The sequence below is a fragment of the Toxorhynchites rutilus genome, chromosome 2 (assembly GCF_029784135.1).
Source record: "Toxorhynchites rutilus septentrionalis strain SRP chromosome 2, ASM2978413v1, whole genome shotgun sequence".
NCBI lineage: Eukaryota > Metazoa > Arthropoda > Insecta > Diptera > Culicidae > Toxorhynchites > Toxorhynchites rutilus.
Window position 1 is genome coordinate 240255320 of NC_073745.1, and position 15764 is coordinate 240271083.

Consider the following 15764-nt stretch of genomic DNA (forward strand, 5'->3'; position numbering starts at 1 on the left):
GCTGGATCCTGAGAGACCTGAAAAAAAAGAAAAATATTGTAAAATTAATAAAGAAACTGTAAAATGTAAGTAGAACCTGAAAAGAAAAGAAATGAGATTAATTAAATACATAAAATTTCAGTTTCAAGCTGCGAAACAAGAAAATTGCTGCTTTGAAAATTAGTTTGTTGTGACGACCCCGAACAAACTTGAAAATTTTACAATGGCAGAATTGACCCTTTCACCCGAAGCTGCCGAAAAGACGGGTTACAATTGTGCCGCTTGTGAGCGACCGGATCACGCAGAGAAGGATATGGTGTTTTGTGACCAATGTCAAAACTGGTATCATTTTGGATGTGCCGGTGTAACGAATGCGGTAAAGGACGATTCATCGTGGATATGCGGCAAGTGCATGAAAAATGCCGCTGGTAGTTCCGTGACGTCAGAGTTGGAGCAAGAATTGAAAAGGCTCGAGGAAGAAAAAAGAGTCCAACAGCTAGCTATGGAGAAGGAAAGAGTCCTGCATAAACGGCGCCTGGAGCTGCAGCAGGAAATGTTTCTGATGCGAAAAAAACTGGAACAGGAGAAACGCGAAATGGAGTTAGCCTTCGAAAAAGAGCAGTTGGAGAAGGAAATCGCTGAGGAAGAATCGTTCCAGAAGAAAAGTGAGCAGATGAGAAAGGAGATGCACGGTAAATTGAATAAGCTTAGACAGCAACGGAGCAAGGATTTCGATAGTGGTGTGAAAGAAAAAACGGAAGAAGCTGAAGGTTGTGAAGATGATTGCTCGAGTGACAAAGAAAAGCCGAAGCAGTCGGGACTGGAGAAAACAAAGCCAGGAAAAGCAGAAACCGAAAAAAAAAGGTCGGAAAAAGGCAAACCTGGGAAAATGGATCTGGTCGAGACTGGCAACGGAGATTTTCGAGGAGCATATCAAAAATACTCCACTCCAAAAACATGTTTAGTTCCGTTGGTCACATCGCCATCATTGGAGGAAATTCCGCCTGTCGACGCGGAATCCGTAAAAGGTGATACACAGGAAAAGATCGAAAGTAAGAAGAACGACGCGGTTTCAAATGACGTGCGAGAAGCAAATGAGGACGATAGTGAATCCAGCGAATCAAATGAGGATCACGAATCGGTGACAGTACAAGCTGGTCAAAACAAGCAACAAAGATGTCGTCGAGGACCTACCAAAGCTCAGCTGTCCGCCAGGCAGTTCCTGTCGAAGAAGTTGCCGGTATTTTCCGGAAAGTTAGAGGACTGGCCGATGTTCATCTGCAGCTACGAAACATCTAGCGAGGCTTGTGGGTTTTCGAATGTCGAGAACCTGGCTCGACTACAAGAGTGCTTGAAGGGCCAAGCATTGGAAGCAGTTCGTAGTAGGCTCCTACTTCCAGACGCAGTTCCACAGATCATTGAGACTCTCCGGATGTTGTACGGTCGCCCGGAGCACCTTCTAAATATGCTATTGGTGAAGGTGAGAAAGGCTCTCCCACCGAGAGCAGATCGTTTGATAACGTTCATCAATTTCGGGATGATTGTCCAGCAGCTTGCAGATCACCTGGAAGCAACGAAGCTTACTTCTCATCTTCTGAATCCCATGCTGATTCAGGAGATTACCGAAAAGTTGCCCGCAAGTACACAACTTGAGTGGGTGCGGTATAGAAGGAGAGACCGTGTAGTCACGATTCGAACTTTAGCCAACTTTCTGTCCGAAATCGTGAAAGACGCCAGCGAGGTGACGTCATACTGTGAAGCACCTGTAGTTGTAGACCACGCCAATCGAAAGTCCAGAGGAAAGGATAAAGAGCACGAAGGTTTCCTCCATGCCCACTGTGGACAAGAAAACGCCAACAAAACTCAGGCGCCGAGGGTGAGAAAGCCATGTATGATTTGCGACCGTACTGATCACCGGGTAAGAAATTGTGTAGCCTTCCGGAACCTCTCCGTACCACATCGTTTGGAAGCGGTGCGTAAATGGAAGTTGTGCTCGATGTGTCTCAATGAGCATGGAAATGCCCGCTGTAAGCTGAATTTCCGCTGTAATGTCGGGACCTGTAGAGAGCCTCACCATCCTTTACTCCACGCGGCAGGGCCGGAATCGGGATCGAACTGCAACTTTCATTCGTTTCAACGCAAGCAATCGGTGATTTTTCGAATGATTCCGGTCACATTGCACTGGGGAAATCATACAGTGAACACAGTGGCTTTCCTGGACGAGGGGTCGTCCTACACATTGGTGGAGAAGTCGGTGGCTAGCGCTCTTAGGACGAATGGTGTAACGCAACCACTTCGTGTGACGTGGACGGCTGGAATGTCCCGATTGGAAAGGAACTCGCAGAAAGTAGAACTGTATATTTCGGCTCGAGGTTCAAGTCGCCGGTTCCACATAAAAGCAGCTCATACCGTGGATAACTTGAGGCTTCCCCAGTCGACGCTAGCCCTGACGGAAGTAGTCAAGCAGTATCCCCATCTTCAAGATCTATCCGTGGTGGATTTCCAACATACTGTTCCGCAAATTCTGATCGGACTGAAAGACGTTCACTTGTGTGCACCGTTAGAATCACGAATCGGGAAAGCGGAAGAGCCAATCGCTGTGCGGTCCAAGCTTGGTTGGACCATATTCGGACCTGTAAGCGGTGGTGTTGAGTCGAGCATCGTTGGTCATCATGCGTGCAGCAGTGTTTCGAACGAGGACCTCCACGATCTGTTGAAGAGCCACTACACGCTAGAAGAGTCTGGCATTTCGGTTGCGCTGCTACCGGAAAGCGAAGAGGATAGGAGAGCGAAAGATATCCTGACGCAAACGACGGTAAGAGTAGGTGATCGTTTTGAGACGGGGTTATTATGGAGATATGATAGTCCGTGCTTCCCCGACAGCTATCCTATGGCTGTGAAAAGGCTCAAGAGTTTAGAGAGACGTTTATTGAAGGACAATGAACTGTACGATAAAGTACGGTGCATGGTCTCGGAGTACCTAACCAAGGGCTATGCGCACAAAGCTTCAGAGTTGGAGCTAGCAGACACCAACCAGAGTAAGGTGTGGTATTTGCCATTGAACGTGGTTATTAATCCGAAGAAACCGGGTAAAGTCCGCCTTGTTTGGGACGCAGCTGCGGCTGTAGCTGGGGTGTCCCTGAATTCAAAACTCTTGAAGGGTCCCGATATGCTGACTGCTCTCCCAGCAGTTATTTGCAAGTTTCGAGAGAAAAAAGTGGGTTTTGGTGCAGACATCAAAGAGATGTATCATCAGTTGAAAATTCGAAAAGAAGATAAGCAAGCGCAGAGGTTCCTGTTCCGAGAGAATCCAGCCAGCGCTCCGGAGGTATTTATTATGGACGTTGCTACCTTTGGGGCGACCAGTTCACCTTGCTCCGCCCAGTTTGTGAAGAACATGAATGCAAAGGAGTTCGCAGGGCGGTTTCCAGAGGCAGCGAGAGCGATTCTAGAGAACCATTACGTCGATGATTATTTCGATAGCACGGAGACAGTCGAGGAAGCAGTGAAGCTGGCGAAGGAGGTAACGTTTGTTCATTCAAAGGGCGGCTTCGAGCTTCGAAATTGGGTCTCTAGTTCAGAGGTGTTCCTGCGAGAAATGGGGGAGACAAAAGAAAATCAATGTGTTCATTTTAATCAAGACAAGGAAACAGGGCAAGAAAGGGTCTTGGGAATAGTGTGGAATTCAGTAAGCGACGAGTTTACGTTCTCAGCAAGGTTACGTGAAGATTTGCTGCCGTACCTGATAGGAGAGAGGCGGCCCACGAAAAGGGGGGTCATGAGCTGCATCATGAGCTTGTTCGATCCCATTGGGTTTTTGGCTTCCTTCACTATTTATGGAAAAATGCTTATTCAAGATCTTTGGCGCAGTGGATGTGCCTGGGACCAGCAGATCAACGACGAGTGTAGCGAGAAATGGAATCGTTGGGTCGGTCGGCTTCCAGAAATCGAAAGAGTGCGGATCCCTCGTTATCACTTCACGGGAGGATTATCTGTGGACTACAGTACGTTGCAACTACACGTTCTTGTCGATGCTAGTGAGAATGCATATGGTGCTGTTGCATATTTCCGTGTCATGACTGCTTCTGGTCCTATTTGTTCGCTTGTGATGGCACGTTCCAAGGTTGCACCTTTGAAGCAGCTGTCAATTCCGCGCCTGGAACTACAGGCCGCGGTACTAGGTTCTAGATTGCTAAATTCCATCATCGATAACCATTCCGTAGAGGTGAAACAGCGGTTTATTTGGACAGATTCGAGGACAGTACTTTCTTGGATCCACTCGGATCAGCGACGCTACAAGCAATTCGTTGCTTTCCGAATTGGTGAAATCCTTAGTCTCACGAAGCTCGATGAATGGCGGTGGGTTTCCACTAGAAACAACATCGCTGACGACCTAACCAAATGGGATCGAGGACACAATCTAAATTCGAACGGTCCTTGGTTTCGGGGTCCACATTTCCTGTTCCATCAGGAAGATTCCTGGCCAGAACAGAAGCGCGTAACACCGAATGTGCCTGAAGAGATACGTGCCCACATACTGTTCCACGACATTTCACTGTCAGAACCTGTAATCGATCCGTTGCGTTTTTCAAGATGGAAGGTCTTAGTTCGAACGATAGCCTGCGTCTACCGGTTTGTTTCGAACTGCAAGCGAAAAAAGGAAGGATGGGCCATCGAAGGTGTACCAACGACCGATGCTCTCAAGAGAAAAGTAAAGGCAAAAATTGCATCTACGGTAGTTCCTTTGCAACGAGACGAATACCAAAAATCAGAAGCATATTTGTGGCGATTCGCACAAGCGGAAGCATACGGGGATGAGGTGAAAACTCTCCAGAAAAATCTTAAAGTGGGGAACGAGAAACAACGACAGCTGGAAAAATCGAGCAGTCTATACAGTCTGAGCCCATTCTTGGATGCACAGAACGTTCTTCGGATGGAAGGGAGAACCGCACAAGGTACGTTCTTACCGTTCGAACTACGTTTCCCAATTATACTCCCTAAAGGACATCCAGTTACCGTTAAACTTCTGGAACATTATCATCAGAGAGTGGCACACGGCAATCAAGAAACGGCGGTAAATGAAATACGACAAAGGTTTTGGATTCCCAATCTCCGAGCGGAACTCAAACGTATTTCAAGAGCTTGCATGCGATGCAAGGTGAGGAAATGTGAGCCAGGTCATCCGAGAATGGCTCCTCTTCCGATTTCGCGGATCTCGCCTGGATTGCAGCCGTTCAGCTACACAGGGGTGGATTATTGTGGTCCATTGACTGTCTCCGTCGGGCGCAGATCAGAGAAAAGGTGGATTTGTTTGTTCACGTGTTTGACGACGAGAGCTATTCACATTGAGGTTGCTCATAGTCTGACGACTCAATCGTGCCTGATGGCCATACGGCGATTCGTGAGCTACAGAGGAGGTCCTCTTGAATTCTTCTCAGATAATGGGACGAATTTCCATGGCGCCAGCAAAGAAATTGTTAAGCAGATGGAGATTAATTGTGAAGATGTGTTCACCGATTCGAGAACCAGATGGAATTTCAATCCGCCTTCCGCACCTCATATGGGTGGGGTGTGGGAGCGAATGGTGCGCTCCGTTAAGACGGCGTTGAAAGCGTTGGATGATGGCCGCCGAATGACGGACGAAGTACTCCTGACCGTGTTGGCAGAAGCGGTGGATTTAATCAATTCTCGGCCACTGACATACGCTGGCCTGGAACCTGATGCAAAGGAAGCGCTAACACCAAACCATTTTGTTCGCGGCGTAGGACTAATGAGTTCTGAGTCGTTTATCAGACCTACCAATGAAGCAGAGGCACTGCGGGACAGCTTCAAGCGGTCACAGTTTTTGGCTGATTGTTTGTGGAAACGATGGACTTCTGAGTATCTCCCGACGATCAATCATCGCAGCAAATGGCACTCTGAAATGCCTCCTATTGCAAAAGGTGATCTTGTGTATATTGCGGACGAGAATATCCGAAAGCATTGGGTTAGAGGGGTTGTAACCGAGGTATTCAGTGGTGCTGATGGTAGGATCAGACAGGCTTTGGTGAAAACAGCAAAGGGTGAGTTCAGGCGGCCGGTGGTGAAGCTTGCGGTGCTTGAAGTCCAGGGTCGTAAATCTACTGCGGCTGACGCTTTCGCACCAGAGTTACGGGGAGGGGCTATGTACACACCGCTACGCACAGTCGACTAAGGCCTACCTGCATGAGTTAACCATCTTGCGACGAAATGTCAGAAAAGGCACCAGAGTGAATAAAAACAGTATAGAAAGGAGAAAATAGATAAACAAAAGGCAAACGGATGAATTGAGTTGGATAGTTTTTGAAAGTGTATTGAAATTTACAGAGAAATCGTTAGAATTTCTAAAAGGAATTTATTGGTAATATTTTAAAAATTGTATAATTAAAGAATAATGTTGACCAATCGATGTTTTGATAGCCGCTGATAGCCAAATAACTGCTGGATCCTGAGAGACCTGAAAAAAAGAAAAATATTGTAAAATTAATAAAGAAACTGTAAAATGTAAGTAGAACCTGAAAAGAAAAGAAATGAGATTAATTAAATACATAAAATTTCAGTTTCAAGCTGCGAAACAAGAAAATTGCTGCTTTGAAAATTAGTTTGTTGTGACGACCCCGAACACCAACCATGTCAGGATCGAATGGAGCAATTCACGTTCTGTTGAGAAAGTAAAATAAAAAGTCGTATTCATCGGGTTTATAAACCACTCTTTGTACTTATGCGGATAACATTCTTTTGCTTTTTCTTAGACACATAGGTGTTGCCGATTCTTTGCTCAACGAACAGTTATTTCGGAGTGTCCAGCTTGCTGCTAATGGGAACATTCTAATCGTAAAGGCCATGGTGGCTCTGATAATTGATGGGAATGGCGGATCTCTCGGCTGAAGGAGGCCTCGATGTTCATAGCTTAGAAATTGGATAAATTAGGTTTAGATACAATTTATACTGGAAAAATTGAACACCTAGGAGTACTAAATAACGGATAGTTTATTCTTGCGATGCTTCACATACATTAGTTGGATGTGGAACAAATAACAGTATGGGGATTGATTCGTATACACATATTTGTGCGTATGTGTGGAGCTTCAAAGAAACGCTTCCAAATATTGAAATTAGTTTGACCGAACTAGGAGTCCGACAATGAATTTTCTGTCTGGTTCACAAATCTCGATAGATAGGCCCGATGCAACGGCAGAGGACTTCGATGGATTATAGTCAATTAAAAACAAATGTACTAATGTCTATTGATACTGATTTTTTGTTCAGAAAATTTGCTGCTATAACATGCTGTAACATACATGAAATTGGGGTTTTCATTTTTTGTAATGCCAAATATCTACAAATTGTATAAATTGTCGAGATGTACTATGTATCATCTCGAAAAATTGTTTTTTTTGGTCAAAAATCGACTCTCTGGGACTTCTTTTTTTCAGAATACGAGGCAAAACGTATGGTTTAGGGTGCCAATGAAAATAATTATCGGAGGGGCCTTCGAATGTAATTTGAGATTCTATAAAAATTGATATTATTCTCGCATGACAAAAATATTGATTGAATTAAAAAAACATAATTTCCCTAAATTATATACCATACCTGTTGTCGCACTCAATGCAAAACTTCTAGTGGAAACCTTCTGTTTATCCAGTTTTACAACGTTTATCCAGTTCAACAACGCGAATCAAACAATTCATTTCACACGTTCCCGCCGGCGCTGTAATTCATAATCCTCGCCATCTAGCGGCTGCGCTTAACACTTTCGGCGCCCCGTCACCCACATATGGGTGACACTTTCCTCGTTCAAATTGAATAGGATTGTTAGAAGGAATTTGATAGAATAGGCGCCTAAATGTAACTATAAGATATGAAGAAAAATAATAAAATCACAACCATAATATTATACTGTTTATACTATACTTTTCATTAATTTATAGTACGGATGGTTTGTACTGCGGTTTTTTGCAAGACCCCTAGAATATGACTTTGGCATGTGTTATTGTCATAAATTCGTTTTCAATTGAAAACAAACATTGCTAGATCAGGTAAAAGTTTTATACAAACTTAGTTTGATCTTCATTTAATAATTTATTCGCAAGTTGGGCCCTGCAAGAAACTCAAAAACGTCGCGTTGGGCGACGAACGTGTTAGTGCTTTTCGCTCTATCGAACGGAACCTATTCCAGGCAGTGTTTACCGATTGAACATTTCATCAGAATTATTCACTTTCGTTTGTTCAAATATAATCTTGAAGAAGGCATTTCCCCCAGTGGCATTCGTTTCGAGTCACGATTAAGAATTTTATCAAACAAAAACTTTTTCCAAGGTGAACTTTTGAACTTTTATGGAGCAAATGTTTCAGAGTAATCGATTTTAGAGCTTTTAAATTGTTTTGATGAACAGTGGGGTGAGATTTAAAAGGCGATTATTGATCAAAGTTTTTCATATATTTCATATAAGTTTTGTTCAATTGGAAGTCAAAATTGGATTTTGAACTCAGAAAACTATTTTTAACATAACTATGGAAGATGATTTTCTCTGCCAATGACCGTTCCGTAAACTAATCTTATTGGTAGATTCTTCAACGATGATTTATGTTCTATTTCTGTTCCAACCCTGAATTAATTACAATCCATACTTCCTTTTCCCAAATCAGAGTGAGACAGCAATGTCTAACACAAAAAGAGAGAAAAGGTAAACTTACATGAAACACTACATAAATAAATCATCAAACAACTGCAGGGTCGTTACAGTGAACATAACGTAGGAATTATGTTAACAATCAAGAGTTCATCAATTCTTCTTAAATTACCTTACTAGACAGTTACAGGAACAGAATACTTATCTTACTCCGTACAACACACAAAAACTGAACATTTTTAAACCATCGCTAGACGAGATAAAGAGAGAGAAAAGAGAAAGTATGTCACAAATTATTTAACAATTTGGTCGCACAGACGCGCACAAAGCTTTACTATACTCATTCAAACCACACTATGTAAAAAATAAAGTATATTTACAACAGAAATCAGCTCCAAATATGCTGCTAAGTGGAGTGAATACATATTGTTTTGATTTATATCGTCCATGACTTAGTGTTCGGTATTTTAAAAAAATCGAAGAAGAAATTATATTGTTTTAATCACAAATGCTTTAAGGGAAACCTTCGGAAAATTTTTACTCCCCCCATAATTTACAAAACTGACTACAACAGTACGGCAATTAATGAAGCAAGCATACTCTTATGACGTTCACATATTGTTAGCGGTTAAATGAAAAATACTATTTTAAATATCTCCACAGAACAGCTACTTCCTTCAGCGTTTTAACGGCGACAAAAGTCTTTCCAATCTCGAATGCGCAAATTATTCCAATTAGGGGAAATGATAGCGCGAATAGACACAATACACCTTAACACAACACTTGTAACTGTTCTGATAGATTATGACACACACACATACACACTATTCTAGTTTCGAATCGAAACACATCGGTGCACCCGGACGCAGGATACGCGGAAATGTTCAGGAATTCGTTTCAGAGTGAGGCGGTAGGGCAAAATAAAATTAGGAAAAGTTGGAAAAACTGACTAAAAAAAGTGATATTTAAACATAAACATTGATAGCATTCAGAAGGAATACCTACGATATTGAACATGATTACTATTGTAACTATCGATCAAAAGCAAAAAAATTGTATTGATTAATGGGAAAATTACGAGTTATTAAAAGCAAACCAAGAATTCTCGATAACGTTGAACGGTTGTACGCTTCATTGTTACCAGAACTAGAGATTTTTTTTCAAATTATTTGCTATTAATTTTGCTTCTTATTTTTGGATGTTTTCGGTTACTTATTAACATTGATTAACAAACACTAACTCAAAATCTGAATAGATGATTCTGAACAATACCCAGCTTTGACCTTTTTTTGAATTTTGTTTATAAGCAATTTTCTTTTTTTTTTGTTATTGTTTTCTTTGTTTGATTTATTTTCATTAAACTTACGTTTATACCTTAATTTCTATTCAATCCTCGTCCTTCTTCGTCTTTAACCCTTCCGAAATTCACAATCACTATTGTACCGCTGAACGCGCTTTGATTTCGCTCCCATTCCTCCTCCCGCTGTGATAATACCTTCCACCCCCCATCCTGCTCCCTGGATATTTATGAATTTTCAGAGCACTATCACGGAGGAGCATCGGCAGGCGTATAACAGCCTGGTTGAAAATCCTCACGGTGGAGGTGTCTTCAGTGACCTCAAATGTTTCACCGCATCCACGTTGCCTCGATCGAGGTTCAATTCGGCTGCCGGTTCGTTCTCTTCGGGTACGGGCAATTTTCGCTTCAAGGAAATCGACCTCACTACATCCCCATCCCATCCGGCGCCTAAATCACCTGGACCAGGTTCCTCCGGCGGCGGAGGAGACTGCAATAACCAACACGGTGACGAATCCAACCCGCTGCGTATGCTCCGAAGTAAGAACTTTCCCGTGGTCCGACCCCGACTCAAAATTCAAACTCAGAGCAATGCCGACGAACACTCGGTATCGCTCGAGGACAAAGACGGACCATGCGAGAGTCCCAGTTATTTGACAAATCCAGAATATACATATAACAACGCCACTGCTGGCGGTGACGCCGATCAGGACACGACACTTCCGGCTAATCCAATCCCTCTGCCACCACGCGATCGAAACAAGGTGATCGCTGCTAATCCGAAACGACACGTCCGAAAGCATCCACTTATTATTCCCGCTTCTGGACTGCAGCGAACGCTCAGCAAAGTGACCCAGGTTACCCCAATCGAGGAAAAAAGCGATGTGTTCACAGTGCCAATTGACGATTCCGTCAATCTTGACTCGAACCATGTGCTGCAAAAGTCGTCGTCAGATTCATCCAAACTTAACGAAATTGACCATTCCTACGTGAATAACAACAACAATAACCACTTAGTGCCTCAGAAAAGCTACGCCAAGGAATTTGTCGAGAACAATTTCCCCAACTTGAAACATTCTCCACCGGTAACCACTTTACCGGCAACCATTCCTGCGACCAGTACTATACTTACCCGTCGTCGCAACGAAAAAGACGCAGCCAATCGGCAGTCCTTTCCTCGTGATCCAACTTACGAGAACCTTGATGTGTACCATACCCATCAGTTCAACAATAATCACCTCAACGTGGACACAGCCTCTCTGCACTGTGAATCGATTCTCGAAAGCGACGCCGACAAAGCGGCCGAGCTAGCGTCGCCATCGTGCTCGATCGACGTGGTCGACAGTTTTACCAGCGCCCTCTACGATATCGAGAGCAAAAAATCCACCAAACTAGTCGAAGACGTCCTGCGCAATGTCGATGTGGTCGACACAAAAACTATCGACAAAAAAGGACTTCTTCGATCGCCATTGCCACCAGTGGGTCCAGCGCCTACCTTTAATCCTACTGTTGCCGCTGCCGCTGCCGCATCGTCGGTGACGACAGCGGTGGCCACCGTCTGCGATGTCACCGATGGGCCAATCCCGCCATCGGTGTCTATCTCCGAAAGGGTTAGATGTGGTAGCGGTGAGCTGAAAAAATCCATTAACTACGTCAGCTGTGAAGATCTGCTGGAGTTTGCCGAGAAGCCGAAGGGGCGTGCCCGCGGATTGGAGTCGGACGAAGTACGAATCATGTCGAAGGTGCTCGGGAAAAATGTGAGTATTTGATTTGTTTGTATAAAACGGCTCAGTGTGTGAGATAAGTGAAATTTATATAGAAGGTCTGAACATTTTTTGACGTAGGACTACGTCTTTCATTTCTATACCGGGGTGTAAAATCAAAGTTTCGAAAACGAAAGCGTTACGCCGGAGACCGAGATTTTGAGCGTTAATAGCTCCTAAACAACTGAACGAAATGGTATGATAAACACTTCATTCGAAAGATAAAATGTCTACGCGTTCTATACTTGTTACTTTTTGATCCAAAAACTTGTTTCAATAGTCTTAAAATTGCTTTCAAAACAGGCTATTGAAATCACCAATCGGTATATAAGCGAGCGCCGCTCGGAAATCCACTCAGTTCTAATTGAACAGCGATTGGAGCATGTTCAATGTTCCCCGGGAAGAGTTCGGAGCAGCCGCCACACACACACATACACGCGCGGAATTCTTCGTTTGGATGCCATTCAGCATCGAGAAAATTCCGGAAAGTTCTAATCATTTCTGGAAAATAAACTGCCAGTTCCTCTGGGAATTTAAAAATACATTCATGTGAAAGAGTTTATTTGAATGTTTTCTATCCATGTAACACTGTGACCAAATACATTTGGTTTGGTGATTTTTCAATCAATCGTAATTAACAGGATAGCTTCTGAAGATTATTCTTCCCCATCAGTAGGATATTTCCGTATCTAATATTGTATGCGCCCGCAATCGATTATTGCTCAGTCGCCGAAAGTTCCGAGCTCAGTGAGTTCATTCCCCTCGAGAAATATTATCAAAATATGTTTTCATCAAAAATTTAAGTAGGGGAGAGGGAGGCAAGTTGGCCACGTTAAGCATTGGCGAGCAGTGGATCTTGGATTTTTATTTAAATGTTGATGTTGATTCATATAGCCTGAAGTGTTTTCTATCATATTATCTATTGGATGGGCAAAAAAACTAAAAAACTTTGCACTCAAAAGCTCAAAAGCGCAAAAAGTGTCGAATTCGCCATCTTGCCTCCACGTGGAGGCAACCAGAACAGGCAAACCTTCTTCTGTAGCTTCCATAACATTCTCCAAACTGGTGTCCGACCAATATTGGTCTCTTTTTCGCTTATAAGTTATAACCATCTGCAATAAAAAACCAAAAATTAACATAATGTTGCAGTTCGCCAACTTGCCCCCAAGCCACTTTTTCAATAAAAAAAATTAGCTGAAAAAAGTTCATTATTGAAACTCGCCGGAAACAAACAGATTATGTACAAACGAGTACCTTTATCATGTTTAAAATTATTTTGAAATTTTAACTTTTCTCTTAAAGTGGATAATGAAATTTGAAAAAAACGGAATCAAAATAACAAAATCACGATTTTTCTCATTTTTATTTTTCACTTTTTTGTGATAACGTTTCGGCAGAGTTACCGAGTACAAAGTTTGGCCTTGTTATGATGCATCTTCACTAAAAAGTAGGTGGCGCTACCTTCATTACAACGGGTCAAATTACCGATCCGTCATCTTGCCTCCCGCGCCAACTTGCCTCCCTCTCCCCTACAGTGATGTTTTCATTGTGTCTCGGAAAAAAAACTCACCATGAATTTGGCGAAGTGATCTGACAATCCATATATTTATTTTCCATGCCATAAGAGTTGTTGTCTTCATATAGGTTGATTCTATTTAAAAACAACAGACAGAGAAATCGAAAGGTGCAAAAATATGTAAGGGGCTGTGTCTAGTACACGACCGAATTTTTGACGTAGAACTACGGAATTATATTTTCTCATTTTCTCACTAAAATTTCGGATATTAATTTAGAATGCACCGAAATTTTTGAGGTAATTTTTTAGTTATTTCATTATTAATTTATTTTTACTACTTCGATAGTAAAAAAATTGTTTAAAACTTTGAACAGTTCAAACTGCCTTCTAGCCTGATAATCTAATAGATAATAATATGCCTCCCTAAATGCATACCACTGCATATGTTCACACTGTAGATCTACATATTAAATGTAGAGATATTAGTTAAAGAAAAGTTATTTTTCGTTCATAATTCATTTTCATCATCATTCCAATAGAAAATCCATTTTAGTAATTGTTATAGCGAATTCGTTTTTGTTTTGTTTCAAATCAAGTGCCAAACTAACTGCTGTCAAAACGTTTTTTATTAACTCAGTTTCAACCTAGTGTCGCACTAGATTCACCCCGAAAGCCGTTAGTTTCGCACAGAGATGTTTCACGGGTTCGCACTCGGGTTCACCAATGCAATTATACTGAACTCTCAAGTTCCGAGTATTGTTTTGGAAAATTAAAAAATAAAGACTATGAAAATGGAATACCTGCTGCTTTTGCTTTTGTATTATTGGAATCGTGATCCAATTCGGATTTTGTTTTTGAAGAGTATATTCGCGTAGACGGCATTAAGCTTCGTGTGTTTTCATTGGGAGGCGAAAATAATGATGGATATTAAGCTGGAATAAACATGCTTTCAAAATCAAAATTATGAATGAAAATTTACTTTAACGTATCGCTTTTTCTGTTTTATGTGATGAAATAAGAGTTGCAATTGCCGAAATTGCAAAAACATATTGAACGAAAACTGTGTCTGGTGATGATTTTATATTATAATAGTGATTATTTGTGAAACAAACAGGAGAAGCATCGACAAATGGTTAAGTGAGTGTCAGGAACACATGTGTTAGGTAATCAAACAATATGAAGAAAAAAAAATTTATTCAAACTTTCATACTTTTACACTGCACTTGGCCCTTCTGATCTGATAGAGAATAATTTAGCTCCCAAGCACTAATATCGCCACCAGACGTCGACACTGTACATTTGTCATCGCAAATATAAACAAATCAGACTATGGGCCTTATTCCAGAATACAAGACGAGCAGATGAGCGTTTGTTTTCATATTCCAGAAGTCGAGCTCGAGTAGAAACAGACGAGTAGCTCGTCTGACCCGACGACCGTTTGGCCACGCTCGCCGATGAGTCAGTCGATTCGTCTAGTTTGTTTGATGTGTTTGTTCACCTTGTTGATTTAAAACATCGATATTCTTCTGTTCCTCCTTAATCTTCAAAAATTGCTTCAACGACTAAACTAGTGTTGCATAAGCAACGTATGTTTTCAACTGCGATCATAGAATTCAATTTAGTAATTGCAAGATTTTACAGATTTTCAAATGGGCCTTTTCCAAACAACACAACCAAATTTCAACATTGAACTCATATCCGGGGATGCGAGATGTCTGTTTCAAAAATATTATTCACATCATATTGAACGAAAATGAGTAACTCAAAACATCTACTTTATTGGAAATACATGCATATAGGTTTCAAACTTTTCTTGATAAATCGTTGATTAGGTGAACAAACATTGGCCCCAATAAATCCATAATAACAAAGCGTCTGAGTGATGAAACCATATACTCGAGAAAAAATATCAGTGAAACAATTGCTCGTCTCGTTTTCTGGAATAGAGCCCTATATAATGAACACCAACAAACAACCGCTGAAACTGAAAACGTTTTTTTATTACAGAGTCAGTTTGGCACTAACTCAGTTTTAAAAACGAATTCGCTATTAGTTTCGATAGTTCGAGAGCGGAGGCTCTGGTCGGATGGTGCACCGTTTCACTGGGGGAAACGAGCCTCTGGACGCTTTAACTTATAAAGTTCTCAGCGGAAACACTCTCGGGAATGGGAGCAAACGACAGAAAAACACTATGCGACAGGATTGAACACATTCAATGTTCTTTATTTCATGTATTTTCTGTTCAATATTGTGGCGAAAAACACGTTCAAACAGGTTCACTTTCAGCTTCACTCTGGTTGGCAAATTATTCTCTTTCGCTGGTTGCTGTTTCGCGGTTGGAAAAATACTGCCTCGCTCCTCGCTGCTGGACCGCTATGCTGGACGATTTGTTGGGCTCGTGGGCGATCCGGTGGATAACTAATATACGAGGGCGGTCCGATAAGTACTTAGTCTCATCGCCCGATGGTGTCAGTATCACAAGAGAGATTACTTATCGTGTAGTACATTCTCGTAAACGGCTACTACCAAAATTTCAGCCGAATCGGACTCGTAGT

The 15764-nt window shown here is 42.0% G+C and overlaps 2 protein-coding genes across 3 annotated transcripts in view; both read left to right on the top strand.

Annotated features, from left to right (window-relative positions):
- The window catches only part of LOC129771768 (activated Cdc42 kinase-like), a 96716-nt gene that overhangs the window by 79082 nt on the left and 1870 nt on the right, over positions 1-15764 (top strand). For both annotated transcript variants that reach the window (XM_055775782.1, XM_055775783.1), the window contains exon 8: positions 10173-11687. In XM_055775782.1, coding sequence (XP_055631757.1) covers positions 10173-11687 — 1515 coding nt within the window. The remainder of the gene's footprint in view (positions 1-10172; positions 11688-15764) is intronic.
- On the top strand, positions 133-9752 carry LOC129771767 (uncharacterized). The gene is made up of 2 exons (XM_055775777.1): positions 133-6358; positions 6418-9752. The coding sequence occupies exon 1, from the start codon at positions 203-205 to the stop codon at positions 6170-6172; it is 5970 nt and encodes a 1989-aa protein (XP_055631752.1). The 5' UTR covers positions 133-202; the 3' UTR covers positions 6173-6358; positions 6418-9752.